General features: G+C 36.9%; 1 protein-coding gene across 1 annotated transcript in view; it reads left to right on the forward strand.

The window, feature by feature from the left end:
• Positions 1-6,315: 6,315 nt before the first annotated feature.
• DSG1 (desmoglein 1) overlaps positions 6,316-13,629 on the forward strand; it is a 38,808-nt gene continuing 31,494 nt past the window's right edge. Inside the window, exon 1 of the mRNA XM_054461326.2 lies at positions 6,316-6,504. Coding sequence (XP_054317301.2) covers positions 6,457-6,504 — 48 coding nt within the window. The 5' untranslated portion in view covers positions 6,316-6,456. The remainder of the gene's footprint in view (positions 6,505-13,629) is intronic.

The following is a 13,629-nucleotide window of genomic DNA, read 5'->3' on the forward strand; positions in this document are numbered from 1 at the left end:
GAAATATGGAGTTACTGCATTTTCTTTACTTTTTTTTTTTTTTTTTTGACAGGGTCTCAGTGTGACCCAAGCTGCAGTGTGGTGGCATGATCTTGGCTCAGTACATCCTCTGCCTCCCGACCTCAAGCAATCCTCCCACCTGAGCCTCCTGAGTAGCTGGGACTACAGGCATGCACCACCACACCCAGCTAATTTTTGCATTCGTTTGTAGAGACAGGGTTTCTCCATGTTGCCCAGGCTTGTCTTGAACTCCCAGGCTCAAGCCATCCTCCTGCCTCAGCTTCCCAAAGTGCTGGGATTACAGGCGTTAGTTACTGCGCCCAGCCTACAGCACTTTCTTTAGAAGAGGCATGACATAAAGAAAGCAATGTTTTAGAAACACTATTCTGGAAAAGAAATATAACATGGATGAAAATGAAGAGTTTTGATACAAAATGTATAATTAGAAGTATGCACAGCAATGCCAGGTGAAGGGGGCCTGGAGAGAAACCATGAGAGCAGAAATGAAGACCGAAAGGCAAAGTGCAGACAGTAGAAGCAATTAACTGTGGTTGTATGCAGTTAAACACTATAAAATTTAAAGTGTAAGATGAGAGATTTAGGTAAGCTACAAAGAAAGAAAGAAATTAAGTATTTTAGCAATCAGTTCTATTATGCCACAAATGTGTAGCCATTAACATTATAAGATTTCTGTCATGTCACCTCCAACAAAACTGGGCTATGGATTCCCAAAGCATCTTATGCATGCTTCTGTTCAGCAAGTGGAAAAAAAATCTATTGTTTTCCCCATTCCACAGCCTGGAACCACATGAGGACAAGAACCATATTCTATCCATCTTTGTAACCTCAGTCCCTTAGTATAGTGCAAGGAACATAGTAGGTCAAAGAAATAAATGCCATAGAACTGGCCTGGTGATAACGTATTACAAGTAAAAAAAAAAAAAAAAAAATAGCCTGAAGTTGCACATGAAATCCAAACACTACAGTGGGACTGTGGCTAACCCATGTAGGTGTATGAGTAGAACAGTCTTCCAGAAGGAAATAGTATTACTTCTGTGTCAGTGTGTTTGCAGCTACAAAGTAAGCTCCTTAAGAGCAGAGTTCAAAATTGTTTTGAACACAGTGCCTACTACAGTGATGAACATGTAGCAATACTCAGAATCATCATATATTTTTAACTTCTTTAAAGCACAAGCAATAATAGCTTAGTCTCTTTCACTATTCTTATTTCATCATAAAATACTTACATATTAGAGAGAGTTCACAGTTCTCAAAATCATTTGAAATTTTCCTTTGTTCATAAACATTGTTTCTGTATAGAGAAAAGCATATAAAGATGTGATGCTGTTGAATTCCCATTCTAGAATTTACTAGAGAAAAATAATTAAGATTTCCCTTAGATCTGGTTTAAAAAAAAAGGAAGAAGAGTTAGGCTGTAGATTATTTTGGTCAATTATAAACAAAATCTCTCTAAGCATATAAAACTAAAAATACAATTTTATTATAAATATCTTTTTCTCAGTGATTAGTTTATTTATTTATTTATTTATTTATTTTTAATTTGAGATGAAGGCTCGCTCTGTTGCCCAAGCTGTAGTGCAGTGGCACCATCCCAGCTCACTACAACCTCCCCCTCCCGAGTTCAAGCAATTCTCCTGCTTCGGCCTCCCGAGTAGCTGGGATTACAGGCTTCTGCCACCACGCCCAACTAATTTTTGTATTTTTTATTAGAGACGGGATTTCACCACGTTGGCCAGGCTGCTCTCGAACTTCTGACCTCAAGTGATCCGCCCCCCTCGGCCTCCCAAAGTGCTGGGATTACAGCCATGAGCCACCATGCCTGGCCTAGTTTTTTACATTTTAATGGCTACTTTCAGTCATCATGATTTCTGTTCACATCCTTGAGATCAATTTTGTGACTTCTCCTAAAATCAACTAATCTACTCATGAGTCATATTTCATACTGCAAGCTATAATCTATTCATCTAGTCAAGGGATTGTCAAACATTTTCTGTAAAGGGCAAGAGAAGTAATTATTTTAGGCTTTCTATGCCAACATGGTCTCTGTCACAACTTCTTAGCCCTGCTGTTATAGAATGAAAGGAGCCACAATTTATATGCAAATGACTATGGCTGCGTTCAACTAAAAGAAGAACAAAAACCACACAGTGGACCATATTTGACCCATGGCAATAATTTGCTTATGTCTACTTAAGTTCATTATTTTTACTTTTATTAGGAAGATTTTCAAATATACACAAAACAAAGAAAACCATATACTATCATTTAGATTTAACAGTTGTTAATATTTTGCCATATTTATTTTATCTGTTTCATTGCTGAATTACCATGAAGAAAATTTCCATCATCATGACATTTCAGTCCTAACGTAATTCACATATCTTTAAAAATAGACATAATATGGCCAGGCACAGTGGCTCACACCTGTAATCCAAGCACTTTGGGAAGCCAAGGGGGGTAGAACGCTTGAGGTCAGGAGTTCAAGATCAGCCTGGCAACATGATGAAACCCCATCTCTACTAAAACTACAAAAAATTAGCTGGGTGTGGTGGCTCACACCTGTAGACCCAGCTGCTCAGGAGGCTGAGGCATGAGAATTGCTTGTTCTGGGAGACAGAGTTTGCAGTGAGCTGAGATCACGCTACTGCACTCCAGCCTGGGCAAGAGAGCTAGATGCATCTCAAAAAAAAAAAAAAAAAAAAGACATAATATAATATAACCTGACAAAATATAACATAATTTTCTACAGTTCCTATTTAAATTTTCCCAGATATTAGATATCCCAAAATTACTTCTATAGCTCTTTTGTCCAAATCAAAAATCCGCTTACCAACCAGACAGTGCTGTGACTGCTATATATTAAGAAGAAAAGTATCTTTTAATCTAAAATGCAGGCCCCGTCTCCCAGATGTATGTGGGTGTGACATTGACTCTTTTGAGGAATAATTTAATTTTGAACAATCTGAACAAGATCTACAATCAATATATATCATGGTAATATTAATACAGTATAGAGGCAAACAGAAAATTTTTATTTATATAATGCCTAACATATTTACTTCAATTTCTCCTCCAGTTTTAAGTTTTTCACTTTCACCTATTTTTTAAATAATTTGTAGAGTTCATTAGGATAATTTAGACACATATAAAACTAGAGGTTCACATATAACATTAAAACATAGTTAACAATAATTTATTGTATATTTCAATATAGCTAAAAGAGAAGAATTGTAAGCTTCCCAACACAAAGAAATAAACGTTTAAGGTGACAGATGTCACAGTTGCCCTGATTTAATCATTATAACATTGCATACAGGTATGCAAACATCACATGCACCCCAAAAATATGTACAGCTATTATATACCAATTTAAAAATACTTTATTGCTAAAAGGAAAAAAAAGTACATTTCAAAGAGTTTCTCTGAAATACGAGTCCATGCTATGGATGCTATGTAAATGCAGGTGGATAAAACAGTTACTGTTATTAGGCTTGAGAACTTCTAGATCAATAAAATGTGTTACCTTTAGTTAAATATGTGGATTATTTTGTTTTTCAAAATTTTTTTTTAGACGCTGATTATTTTGTTTTCTTAAAGGGTATTGCAATATTTCAAGCTAACAACAAATGTAGACATGCAAACACTGAAGTTACATTCTGGAGTTTGCAATGCCTTATGAAAAAGAGGAAAATCCTCTTCTCTAGAGAATTTTAGTCCCTATGGAAACCTTTGTCAGCTCACCAGGGAAATTCCAGACAGAAAAATCACCCCAGGTTTCATAAAATTTTTATGAAATGAGAACTGTTGCTATGTACGTGCAGGTACACATACTAAACAATGTTCAGAGTAAAGAAAAGGAGTTCACTGAGATGGGAGAGAAGAAGCAACAGTGTGATGTGAGGTTACAGATGAGGTTGCTGGAAGAAAGAATTGAAAACAATGTGAATACAGAAATGAAACGGTTTGTGTTGCCTATGTTTTAAAGTATCTTAACTCATTGGCATTAGGAAAGAGGGCCACTAAGTCAGGAAAAGGGACAGGACCAACTGAGATAGGAGTACATGAAGGACAACTAATTAAATGTGCTCATTGAAAGCTGGAACAACGGTGGAGTTCTCAATTAAGAAAAGGCATAGGGTAGATTGAGAGAGCTGAGTTTGTAAAAACCGGAAGTTAAGTCTTGGAGTAAGAGAGAAGATAGACAACAAAAACAATGATGTCTGCACTGTCCAATATGGTAGCCACTAGCCACATGTGGTTATTTAAATTTAAATTAAGCAAAGTTAAATATTCTCTTCCTCAGTCATAATAACCATATTTTAAATCCTCAATAGTCACATATTATAAGTGGCTACCAAATCTGACAGCATAGATAGAGAACATTTTCGTATTGCAGAAAGTTCTACTGGATAGCACTGTTCTGAGGACATTAAAATGAGTAAGAAAGAGAAAAAGGCAGGGAAGGAGGCAAAGGAGAGAAAGTGATTAACAAATTCCCTCTCCCACTGTGTTTAACATCGTATTGGCTCTCATGTGACTGCCAAGACAGACGCTGCTCTGCAGTACTGGAGTTCTATCACACCTCCTCTCCAGAAAGATGTTTGAGAGATTGCTGCCTTATGAATCCCCTAGTCATATAGGATTGCTGGAGCAAGGCATTGAGTTAGGGGTGGAGCCAGGGTTAGGTTTAAGGAAAGGTAATTTAATAGATGAAGGAGGCCCCCATGCATGCCATAGCATCATGCCCAGAATCCAAGGTACATAAAACATTGACTTGCCACTGGAAAGCTGCAAGAGTAGGTGCAGTTGTCTCTGGTGCCCAGTGAGTCTTCTGTTATTCTTGGTCAGACAACATGATACTAACGTATTGCTCAGACTAAGTCATAGGTTAATACAGTCTATTTTATTTGACATTTCTCATTAGAGAAAATTGGCCAGCTCATCTTTCTAAATTTTATTTATTTACATCTGCTGTTTACAATCATAAACATTCTTATTCACTGCAAATAAACATGGGCAGCCTATCTCCTCCCCTCCACACTGTATGATGGATAATATGAAAATTCAAATCACACATCTTCTTTGCCGCAAATCTGTAGTGAAATGACAGCCTTCCATAGACCCTCTGACCCTCAGAGATTTTCTTCCTTTTGGAGACATTTTGAGTATCTTTTTGACCATAATCAACATCTTATCAGATAGGTCTCTTGTTCCAAGTAGCCGTTTCAAACTCTGAGGGCATACAGTGTCTATGAGCTTCCTGCCACTCACAATATTTATACTAGACATTGCCAAGGGAAGAGAAGAGAGTCCAAAAATATGTCCAAATGCTGCCCTGTGAAGGTTGCTATTTATTTTCACAAACCTCAGGGCTGCATTCAGTTTCCCATCTACATGTGTAGGCAGCCATTACTTCAGTGTATTCCCTATATTCTAATTGGCTCCCTGTACAGATTCTTGGCTCTGTGCTTAGGAATTGTCATTGACTTTTAACCCACCTCACCTGCTGAGCAGCTTTCTGTGTTTCCATTAGTATTTCAGGCACCAAATCTCATTTTTAATGTCAGGATTTTAATTGGTGGTTCTCACTATTCACCCTTAACTAAGTTTAGTAATATTTAAATTTTTATTTTGTTGCATTTAAAAAAAGAATCATAAAGAAAGAAAAATAATTAGGGAGAGAAAATAATTTCTTTAGAGGGAAAATGGAGGATTCCTTAGACTGAAGGCTGGTCAGTTAATGGGAATTGTGACTTATGCAGAAAATCTAATAATTGTAAGTATCACGGTTTTACTTGTTTGAATTAATAACTTTAAAAAATTTCACTCTTGCGTTAGCAAATTTTCTGTCTCTTAACAACTGAAAATAACTGAAACTTTCCCAACATCTACTAAAATGGAAAGTTTGTAATTTTCTACTATGACCTGAGGGTTTGGCTACAAACAGATAATCGAATGAATAAGATGAGCATTCAAGTTATACCTGCCTGTTTAATATGGGGAGAAACTAAACCACCTGTAAAGAAAGCATGGGGTGAGAAGCCCCCATCACCTGTATAACCCTCAGTATTTCTGTTCACTTTAAGAGCCTGCCACTGAAAACATTCAGTAAAGGAGTGAATCTTCCTTGCCCCATCAAGAGTCGCTTTTCAGCTGGAAGAAGGGTGTGTCCCCAAGTTTTTACCTGGGAGCAATGATGATCTTGTCAAGCATTTCAGTGAGACCAGCCCAAGTTTTTAGGGTGGGGATCCAGACGGGTTATACGTACCTTCAGTCCTTCTCCCAGAGGAAGGCAGAAACACCTCAAAGCCTGCATGTAAGAACATCTACTGAGAAATTATTTTAATCAGACACCAGCTGAGCGGGAGAAAGAAAAAGAACAGAGAAGAACAAACAAAACTCCCTTGGTCTTGGATGTAAGAGAATCCAGCAGAGATGGACTGGAGTTTCTTCAGAGTAGCTGCAGTGCTGTTCATTCTTCTGGTGAGTGGATTCTGGTAAAAGTCCTTCATAATCGTGCTCATTGTAAACAAGTGAAAACTTTTTAGAAAATGTTAGTAGGCATTATTTCTAACCTAAACCCATTAAAAATGTATGTTAATGACAAGATGATTTTATGAACTAGATTTTTCAATAGCATTTCTCTCTTTAATTGAAGACTCAAGATCATGTTAATGCCTCAGTGTCAACTCATTGTATTACATCTCTGACATTGAAGTCATTGCTAAGTCATGCTGGGAAAAGATTGAATTTAGGAAATTCCCATCGCTAGTTAGTAGCACTTTGTTGTTCAAAATCTCTTTTGCAAAAGGGCTTTTAAACAAAATATCACAAGTGTGTCTGGATTTTTAACCTATTTTTTTTTATTTTTTTGTGTATTTGGTGGTGGAATTACTCTAATTTTTAAAACATAAAAATAGCACCACATAATTTAAAATCATAGCAGTTTGTGGCTGGTCTTGCTATCCAAATAAACTCATCAGTTGCATATTTGGTTAGAATCTGTATCACTACTATAAAAAGCCCCGCATTATTTAATTATGATTTTATTTAAAACATTTTTAATTTCAAAAAATGGCAGTATAGGAGGTCTATAAATGACATATTAAGTGAAGAAGTGGCTATAATTAAAGAGTAAGTATATTATTATTACACTCGATCTTACTACTGGAATGTCAGTGATGACTGTGATATAAAAGTTGTGCACTTGGTGGTCAGACAAATGTAATGAAATACTTTATCATTGCCCCCTTACATGTAATTAGTTTTCTCTTTGTAGAGATAATACTAAGTGCACCACTAATGTATTATGTCAATTTCACTTTCAGTGAAAATTTGAATTGTAACCTCTCTCACAGTAAGGTTAATGTAATTCAAAAAGGCAGGTGCCAAGTAAATTGCCCTCCAGCTTGGCAGGATGTATAGTGCTGTGGTTCACATTTGTTTCTACTTGCTTAATTTTTGAACTGGAATGTTGGGTTGGTATAAGCTAGATCTTTGATTCAAAGTATGCTGGTTAGTTTGAATTCAGTTTATTAACTAAGGCGGGACATAATCAGTGGATTTAGTTATAAATGAGCATCAATAAGCTGGTGGCTTTAGTTCCAAGCTTTCCTTCAAACGTTAGTCCTATCCCATGCTCTTTTCAGTGGATATTTAGGATCAGTTGATTTCATTACTTACGATTTGGTAGGGATCACTGAGCGTTATACAGTATGTCATTTGAAATATGAGAGTTTCATATTGTCAGTAATCAAGTACTTTTACTTAAAATTTCAAATAAATTTGATCCATTAAGAGCTATTATAGTTTTAGTTGATCAGCTTGTTCAGATAGGTGTACACTAACTTTCATAGAATCTCTAAGATGTGCCTTATTTCTTGATTTATTTATTTCAAATTAATTATAGCATACAAATTTCTTTAAACAGCCACTTCCTATTTAGTCATTCTTCAATAAAATGTATCATCATCAAAATCGTATATCTTTACTGAACTTTCTCTAGCTGTGCCTAGATTTTTTTTTGTTGGTTTATGGGGGTTTTTCTGGGAATGGGGGAAGAAGAGGTTACCTTATTTTATATTGAAATTAATCAGAAGTCTCCCACATGCCTTATGAAAATTTTTTCTCAAAGAACTTACACTATAATGAATTACAATGTTTCATTTTCACGTTGACATCATAGCTTTTTTTTGAAAACATTTCACTTTCTAAGGTTTGGAAGATCAAAATTTATTTTAAGTACTGATTTTACCACATGGGATAATTTTGGTAATTGTCCTTTGGAATTTCCTAATCTGTATTTTTCTTTAAAATACTTTTTTTTTCATAAAATAACCACCACTATAGCAAATTCTTTCAGTTATCTTTCTCCTAGTCTCATTATAAATGCATGCTTTTACCAAAAAATGAAAAAAAATCTATGTAAAGTCTTTATATTCATCTCTACTCAAAGTCAATAAGCGGGAACCTGCATTAGGAAGTGTATTTGTACAATGGTTAAGGCCTTTAAGATATTTAAATTGGTAGTGTCTTTTAAGCAAATCTACCTGAGAACTGGGTCACCATTTGTTTGCAAGCATACTGTGTATTCAGCTCAATGCATCTGAAGGCTGTGAACCTTGTTCAAATGAGTGGGTTGAATCAGGGAGAACAAAGCTGGAGGAGCTGCTCCTACAGCAATCAAGATTGCTCTATGGCTATTCTATTGTTCTGACAAGTCTCCTGGACAGACAGGAGATTACACCTGCTATAACACTACAAGTCAAACACATTTTGTTAATTCTGCATCTATTTTGCTTTCTTCTTTTTGTTTCCATATAATCAGTGTATGGAGTAGAGAAAGGAGTTAGAATGTATTTTCTCTAGGCCTGAGAACAATGCTTCCTATGCACCAAATGAAAGCAATCTGTGTGCATGTATATGACAATAGTAAAAAGTACAGCATGGTCACTGTGGGAAAGCAAAATAGAGCCAGTGGGATCTCTATGGTTTTAATGATTTCTGAAAATTACTTGCAACTTTGCCAGGTCCAATTAGTCCATTTAAGTCAATACAAATCTGAGGATGTCTTTTTCTAAAAAGGTAAATTTCTGCAGCTCAAGCTCAAAGAACAGAGAAAATGACTTTTATCTATGACCATGAATAATCTGATTATTTTGGTTCATTATAGTAACCATTTTCCCCCTCTTTCTATGGGTTAATATTTCATTTCAAAACAAACAAAAAAAACTCCAACCCTCTGACCACCTGATAAACTAACTCCACAGTTTGAACTGAAATGAAATTCTGTAAAATACGAGCAGGCGTTTTTAAGAGTACTTTCAGCACTCAGGCTAAAATACACAGAAAATAATACACATTTCATTACATAGTTCCTAAACTTACTTGAAGACATCTTAAGTCCCCATAATTGTGTTCACAGATGCCTAAAGCAAGAGAAGAACTAACAAACTAGTACAGACCAAACAGAAGACAAGCAAAAGAGAGGGCTCTTTGCGCTTTCTTGAGCATGTATTATAGTGATATGTAGTATAGAGATCAGTGTTTCAGTAAAATATTTTATAGAAAATGGAAGGAATATTTCTGTTCATGTATTCAGTGAAACTTACAAATTGCATTCAAGTGTCATCATTAACAGTCATGTGATGTTCATAAAAGCTTTATTATTTCGCTGCAGATTTAGGATTAGCATCTTCTATCACCTTTACAGAAACAAGGAGTACAAACTTATCATCGCTCAATTGGTTTGAGTTGCCACAAAGTAAAAACATTTTGTCATCCCTGTTTTAGGAAAAGAGTAGAAACTAAAGCACTGAAGAATGCTGTCTTAACTCTGAAAGGCTGACCCTAGGAATAAGGTTCATTTATTTAACAAATCTCATCAATCTAGAAAATTATCTTATCTATACCCAGAGCACTTAATTTCTGGTCACTCTTTCTCCACAACACATTCATCAAAGACATGGTTGCTGAGTATCCCTGTGTCCTAATATACATTGCCTAACGTATCAGCAGGAAGCCTGCTCTGCCAGGCGTCGCAATTAGATTTATAATGCTCCCTCAACTCAGGGAACACCCTTGCCCAGTGCTGGGTCATGCCACGCTTGCTGATTATGCTTGATATGCAAGTTCCTTCAATAGACTTAGACAGATCAAATTTTTTTAAATGCCATTGGCTGCTGATCCATGCTCTTAATTGGTCTATGAGAATAGGGCACAGTTTTTTCATACTTGTCTAATGAGAAATCACATCTCTACAAATTAATGGTTGACTGTTGCTCGCAAAACTGCAGGACTGTAAGTTATTTGAAGGCAGGTTCTGTGTCTGATTTGCCTTTGTATCCCTTATAGTGCCTTGCACCAGTGCAAGATTGCTCAAAAGATGTCTAATCACACACAGCAGAGGTACCACAAGGAAGTTTTTGGATAGTTTATACAGCTCTTCCCCCACACACTCCAAAAAATTATTACGCTATTAAACATAGAAATAATAATACTGGATTTCTCCAACATTTTAATGGTGTAGTATTAAATTCATTTTGCATTTCATCTGAGACTTACTATAATATTTTTAGGCCTTTAAAAGTCTTAATCTAGTGTTGGATCCACATAATGCACATTCAGTATGTACTTGTAAAATACACAAACGAAAAGAATTAATTAGAGAATTCAACCCATTCAGGTGCTGTCAACCTCAGACTGATACCCTTTGTCAGAGCAGTACAAAGGAAGGATAAGAGGAGGTTTTTAAATAAAGCAAATTGTGATATTTTAGCTTCGTTTCAAGTGCATCCTGGCGATGTATATAAAAGCTAACAATTACATTAGAATTGAATGCTTAACAAAAATGTAACAATTATGTTAGAATTCAACGCTTAGCAAAAAGTGACTTGGAAGACCATCTCACAATTATTAAATGCAAGAGATTTTTTTAAATAAAAATAGCTTGTTACTCTCAAACCCATTTTTATTATGTGCAAGGAAGCATGAACTTCAATATTAAAAAGGAAAACATTAAAAATTATTGTAAGTGGGGATTTATTAAAATTAGCCTGCGATTTTGTCTCCTGTAGCTTTTAAAAAGTACATAAATGGATTGGTTCCTAAAACAGTAACGAAGGGAAAACTCATTGAGGATGCATTTCAGGTGAATTATTTACCGTTTTCATAGAATTTTAGGACTAGAGGGGACTTTTAGTCTCATATACAGCTAAGGAAACTGAGCACAGATTGATTTAATGACTTATCCCAATGTCCCTATCCACTGGGCAAAACAGCTGAGATATACTCAATCAGCCTGACAACCCCTGTGTTCATCTCTAGGTAAATCTCCATCACAGCCTCCATAGCACAGACTCCAGACTCTTTTGGGAATCCAAACTTCTCCCCTAATTGTCAGAAAATAACCTCACCCTTACTCCAGGGACAAGGTCTAGGTCATTTAGGAGAGTGTCCTCCAATTTCCCTTCCCCAGTTTATTGATTTTAATCTCCATCCACCTCACCCTTACTCCAGGGACAAAGTCTAGGTCATTTAGTACAATGTCTTCCAATTTCCCTTTCCTAATTGATTGATTTTAATCTCTATCTTTCCTCGCCTTTGTCTTTGAGGTCGTTTCTTTTTCTGCCCATTCCCTCCTGCTCTCCCCATCACAACACTTCTATGAGAATCTTCCTGCTGAACATCTCTTCTTTTAAATCAAAATCTCCTCCTAGCTTCTATCTTAACTTTCAAAAATCCTTAGGTTACCCTCTCTCAAAAAGTGCTACTATCTTGTCCCTCTGCTCCCTTTTATCACCAGTATCTTGAAAAAGTGACCATTGTTATGTCCTCCTCTTATTTCCTAATCCCTTGCTGTCAAGCAAGCGCATGTTCCATCCAGCTAAAAATATTCCCTTGACGCTCCCTCAGAAGCTCAGGATTTCCTCAGAATTCACTCTGCTCAACTTTTTTACCTCATCTCTTTCAACCCCATCTGTCTTTCCATTTTCCTTTTCCTCTGACCTCCATTATAATGCATTATATTTTCCTATTGTTTCTTTCGCCATTCCTGCTCTCTTTCGCCACTCCTTCTCTCCTTCCTTTTTTTTTTTTTTTTTTTTTCTTTTTTTGAGACAAAGTCTCGCTCTGTCCCCAGGAGTGCAGTGGTGCAATCTCGGCTCACTGCAGCCTCCGCCTTCTGGGTTCAATTGATTCTCCTGCTTCAGCCTCCCAAGTAGCTGCGACTACAGGCACACACCATCATGCCCAGCTAATTTTTGTATTTTTAGTGGAGATGGAGTTTCACCATGTTAGCCAGGATGGTCTCAATCTCCTGACCTCGTGATCCACCCATCTCGGCCTCCCAAACTGCTGGGATTACAGGCGTGAGCCACAGCACCCGGCCCTCTCCTTCCTTTTTTTTTTTTGTTTGTTTGTTGTCGTTGTTCCTAGTTCTATAAATGTAGGAATTCTAGTTTTATCCTCAATTGCAGGCTGATTCTTGACTCTATCCTCTACTTTAGGAATTTCAAATTCTCACATGATTTCAACTATCCTGCCTGAGCAGATCTACCTCAAATCTACATATCCAGCTTGAACTTTTGCTCAAGTTTTGATCCATGTTTCCAATTGCTGATCATCTTCACCCAGGCATTATCTGGCATCTCAAACTCAATGTGTTCTAATCTGCTAAATTCTATTACTGTCTTGTTCCCAATCCCACAGTTTAAAACTGCCATCCCCTGAGCTTCCTCCCTCTCCTGAACACCCCCATCCCATTTGTTCTCAAGCCCTGCCAATGCTATGCTGCAGTATCCCTTGATCTTTCCCCATCCCTTCCCTCTGCCTCTGCTCCAGCGTACCTCCCTCTCACCTCCAGTCTGCTTTGATACAGAGACCCTCAAATGCTCGCCGTCTGTAACCACTGCCTCTTCCCATTAGTCCTACCAACTGTTGTCAGAGTAAGCTTTAAAACCACAATTTTATCATGCGCTTCCCACATCTAAATACTTCAATATTTTCCTACTGCACACAGGCATTTAATATTACAGCTGGAAAGTTACCTGTATAAAATTTAGTCTACTCTTGTCATTTTACAAGTGAGAAAACTAAAGTTCAGAGAATTGAGGAAATACGTTGAAGATTTTCCAACTCTATCAAGAGTCAGATTTCACTATTTTGCCTTTGAAAGTCCAAGAGTGACTTTGTATCAGAGTTTATTCTAGACTCTGAGCAACAGAAAATAAGCTTACACCAACCCACCACATTTTTAAGCAGACTTGGCAGTTTTTAGATTACAAATCCAATTGAGAGTCTGACTGTATGGTGAAAGCTACTTGGTCTTCTGCCTAAGTTGTCTCTCATGGGAAAAAGAATGACCCAGCTTCACAAAGCTGGAAAGATTTCTTAGTCATCTGCGTAGCTTTCCAAAACAAACAGCAAGCACTGGCGCTCCAATGCAGTAAGGGAAGTGCAATAACAGATAACAGATGCATGCACAATTCTGTAGCTATGAAGAAATGGCTTTCAAACAGACAAATAAGGTATGCCCATCTCCCATCCCACACTCACAAACAAGAGACAGGGAAAAGTGTTCATAAATTCACAGGTAGCAAGGAGCATGCA

The sequence above is a fragment of the Pongo pygmaeus genome, chromosome 17, assembly GCF_028885625.2.
Source record: "Pongo pygmaeus isolate AG05252 chromosome 17, NHGRI_mPonPyg2-v2.0_pri, whole genome shotgun sequence".
NCBI classification, from domain to species: domain Eukaryota; kingdom Metazoa; phylum Chordata; class Mammalia; order Primates; family Hominidae; genus Pongo; species Pongo pygmaeus.